The sequence below is a fragment of the Zingiber officinale genome, chromosome 1B (assembly GCF_018446385.1).
Source record: "Zingiber officinale cultivar Zhangliang chromosome 1B, Zo_v1.1, whole genome shotgun sequence".
In the NCBI taxonomy this organism is placed as follows: domain Eukaryota; kingdom Viridiplantae; phylum Streptophyta; class Magnoliopsida; order Zingiberales; family Zingiberaceae; genus Zingiber; species Zingiber officinale.
In genome coordinates, this window is record NC_055986.1 from 53,780,976 (window position 1) to 53,785,288 (window position 4,313).

The 4,313-nt window shown below is 36.4% G+C and overlaps 1 protein-coding gene and 1 long non-coding RNA gene across 2 annotated transcripts; both read left to right on the forward strand.

Moving 5' to 3' along the window:
• The first annotated feature begins 768 nt into the window (after positions 1-768).
• LOC122056714 lies at positions 769-2,813 on the forward strand. Its single transcript, XR_006133373.1, has 3 exons — positions 769-785; positions 1,570-1,694; positions 2,780-2,813. It is a non-coding gene; the product is annotated as an uncharacterized LOC122056714 (long non-coding RNA).
• Positions 2,814-2,818: 5 nt separating this feature from the next.
• On the forward strand, positions 2,819-3,701 carry LOC122038412 (probable NOT transcription complex subunit VIP2; the record flags this gene model as incomplete). Its single annotated transcript, XM_042598159.1, has 3 exons — positions 2,819-2,885; positions 2,975-3,153; positions 3,248-3,701. Coding segments are annotated over 3 exons (660 nt in total), but the record flags the coding sequence as incomplete, so codon positions are not given.
• Positions 3,702-4,313: the final 612 nt, after the last annotated feature.

Genomic DNA, 4,313 nt, shown 5'->3' on the forward strand with positions numbered 1-4,313 from the left:
GTAACCGCTAGCGAAGATAAAACTTTATTTTCGCACAGATAAAAGCGTCACGCTGGAGGCGCCTTCCACCCTATGGAAGGTGCCTTCCAACCTCGGATAGAATTTTTCAGGGGCTATAAAATGACCCCTAGAGGTGGAAATAATTCAACAACTCTTGTACTCATTTCCTAGCACATTTCTGAGCATTCAACGAGTGCAATATGCTTCTCCGCCTACACGAAGGAGATCTTTTTAGTACACTACAAAAAAAACCCTCATGGACATCGGTGGAACAACAACGGTTTTAAGCAAAAACCGATGTCTTTGAGTATTTTACACCAATTTTTTTAAAAATCGGTGTCTATGAGTGCAGATTTTCGCTCATATACATCGATTTTTTAGGTGATATCTATGAGCGCCTTTTTTTCGTTAATAGACACCGATTTTAATAGCGATTTTTAAAACTCGGTGTCTATGAACCAAAATAAAATAATATAATTTTTCCACCAATACTTAGCCAAAATTTACAACACTTCACTCTTCCCTTCAAACCTAAACCTATATCGCGCCGTCCATCGTATACCATCGCGACGCCACCACTACTTTCCTCCTCGCTGCTGGCCCTCCGACCATCTCTCTCAGCCTCATCTCCCTCTTCCCCTTCCTAGATTGACGCCCCTTCTCTCAGCCTTATTCTGTTGTGTTTGATTATAAACGATCCCAATTCCAGCCCACCGCTCGTTGCGGATTTTAGTTGTCTCACCCTCAGCTCTTGTTATTTCAACGTCAAGAACTCGTTCATCGGGGTAAATCTTCCTCCTCCACGCTCCTATCGTTGTTCGTCATGATGTTTTCGGTAGATTGTTTCATTTGCCCTACTGATCTCGATTTAGGGTTTCGATCGGAACTTGTAGGATAGGCTTCGTGTCGTCGTTAGGAATACACTAAGAGATTTGTCCTTGATAGATTTTGATTTCTGTTCCATTTTCCCTCTATGAGGCGTAGAACTAGGAGTGGTTGTCATCGTTGCTGCGAGGTAAGTATGTCGAGCAAGTTCTGCTGCAACTTTTTACTGATTGGGATAAGTATATCATTGTTAACAGCGAAAGGTGAAATCAGTATAAAGGCCAGAGGTTAGACTCATGGAGTGTGATAATGTATGAGTATAGGATAAAACCTTTATTTGTTAGTTGTCTTTGGGCTTGCCATAGATTGCCATCTTAAATTAATACAAATGCATGCCTGCTTTACTTTGGGAATGTTTCCAGATAAAATCTTGTCTTTCTGACTCGCTTAATTTATTCTTCGTGGGGGAAAAAAAGGAAGAAGGAATCACTTTTGGTTAGGTTGTAATTGGGCTATGAAGCCAATCACTTACATCTTATGGTTACAGTTTCTCCTTTGAAGATAAAAACATTGAATTATAATCTTTATTTCTAAGAAATTTTTTAGTAGTACTTTAAACAAGTCTTTAGTATTTATAGTATGACTAGCATCATTTATTCTTCTAGCTGCTACCATGTAGCCACTTCATATGATTTGCTAACTTAATATCTAAAGTGCGCTTTATTTTTTGAGCTCGGGGTATAGTCAGAACTGCCAATCGGACGTGCGGAGAGTTTTTATTTATTGGCTAGCATAATGAAGGATCACTGCATCTGGAATTGAGTCTTTCTTGAGCACGTGGCAAAGTTATAATGTCTTGGCTTCTAAATGTAACTCTTGCTTTTCTGATTTTTAGTTTATTAATTGCATTTTCTAGTCTCATTCGCATGACATAGGACTGTATAACCTGTATGCTCGATGTTCAGGTTTTTCTAATTCTCTCCTTTCCATATATTTTCTATGGAAAATTTGTGAGACAAAATCATAGTTTTCCTTTTAGACCAATCAATTTTATGAGATAACTGCTGATATTTTCAAGTTGATGAAATACTACTTGATTTTTTTTTTTAATTGCATCTCATTTTCAGTTGACATGTAATACTCTTGTTAACAGAACTGGATCTTGTGCCTACGAACTGAGTAGTGCCCCCGAGATTTTTGAATTGTATGATTTAACAACTATAGTTTTTATTGTTAAATATAGTTGTGGTTGACAACATTGATCAGTAGAAAATACACTTAGTTGCAAAAGGCTTCATCTAGACATTTTGTGAGGATTATTTGGGATATTTTCTCTCGTTGATGGAATTAATTTATTTTACTTAAAACTATTTTTCATGATCACTGGATTCTCCTTGGTATTATTCATGATTACCAGATAGATTTCATAAACATCGTACTAGGGTGTATACAGAGAAATCACTAGGGTATGTTCCAATTTAAGAAAGTTATCTATGCTGTCAAACAAATTTTTAGAGCATGGTTTAAGAAATCACAAGGTTACTAAATTGATAATCAAATCTTTATTGAGTACAACTTGACAAACTAAGCACCATCAATGTCTATGCTCCATTATGTTCTACTTGATGGAGAGAAGTAGAATAAATAGTTATAGACTTCAATATTCATCTCAAATTGCCTATCTGTTATTTTATGTATGAGATTTGTATCTGATGTAATTTTACTCTTGGTATTAATAATATAATCCCTTATTCTTAGCTGAGTTTCAATTGTTAGAGATGAGTTGCTTTTGTTGTTTGGTGCAGATGTTCAATACAGTTTATGTAAATCCTAATTTGACGCGGTTGCTTCTTTCTTGTTGGTTAGCATACCAAGTTTGTTAGCACCTAGCCCATGCCCTATGCTTTTACTAGTCTTGCTTTTGCTAATCAAATTACTAGGTCTCTAGGTACAGTCAACTCTTAATGGTTCAACATCTAATCTTGCGAACTCCTTAGGCCGACCCTATACCACATTGTTTTCTGGCCAGTCTGCGGCAGTGCCTGGGTTCCATCCTTCTGGTTAGACATTCCTACATAAACTTTATTAACATATTCATGTGAAATTTTGCTTGTATGTGGAATTTTGATTACGGTTTGTAAAAAAATAGGTGGTCTTCAAGGATTGCATAATATTCATGGAAGCTTCAACCTGCCAAATGTGCCTGGTTCGCTTGCATCCAGAGAGGCCGCAATGGGTGTTGTACCATTAGGTGGTGTTCAGCAACCAGGAGGAAGCATTCCTAGTGGACGGTTCTCATCAAACAATCTTTTGGTTGCATTATCTCAGGTCTGGCATGAGTTTATTTCCACATTACTTCACTGCATCATATGGTCCTTTGAATGTGTTTTATAGTATTGATTCTGGATTTTTTTTCATACAGATGCCTCATGGCTCTGGTGTCACAAATAGAGGGGGTATTAATGTTGTTGGAAATCATGCTTTTAGTAGTAGTAATATTAATGGAGTCACTGGGTCAATAACTGGTATTTGCTCAAGTTCAGCTTCTGGGAATCGTAGTTCTATTCCTGGTTTGGGAGTTTCTCCAGTATTGGGTAATGTAGGGCCAAGACTTACAAGCTCTGTAGGCAACATTGTTGGCAGTGGTAACATGGGAAGAAGCATCAGTTATGGAGGATTATTTGTGCCCAATTTAGCTTCACGGGTAAACTTAGCTACTATGCACAGAGTAAGAAGGATAATGTTGGCACCAGTAAGAAACATATTTGTGCACTATCTATTACCTTTTGATGTTGTAAGAAGAATAGTTATGTGTAATTTGTGGATACCGACTTGATGTGCACAATATCTATTATCTTTTTATGTTGTAAGAAGAATATTTATGTGTTGATTATATGGATATTGACTTGGTGTGTTTAGATACATCGGTGCATTTTTTTTTGTGATTTTGTTAGTGAATTAATAATATTAACTTAATTTTATGATTTGCTTGGTGATAATATTGGTTTTTCACTATTTCAGGAATTAGATTTGTGTCGTTAAACAATATTGATATTACATCGATTTTCTACCGTTGCAAAGCCGGTGTCATTAACTAATATTACATCGGTCGTATACCGCTGCCAAAACTGGTGTTATTAACATATAATATTACATCGGTTTTACACCCGATATCGTTAAGTGATACTACACCGATTTTAACCCGATGTCTAAAATGGCAGACCTTTTACATCGCCTTCATAGACATCGATCGAAAATATAATAGACATCGGTGGAAAACCGATGTCTATGAGGGTTTTTGTTGTAGTGAGGTAGAGACTATAAAATTCTTAAAGTAATAGATATCGGTGGAAAATGTAAGGGGGTTTAATTATTAAAATTCTTAAAGTTCTTGTGTTCAATAATAAACATGCTAATATTTATGGTACTTGCATGTTCATGGAACCAAGAAATAAAACTTCTGTGGTGCTTATCTTGTAACCACTTTG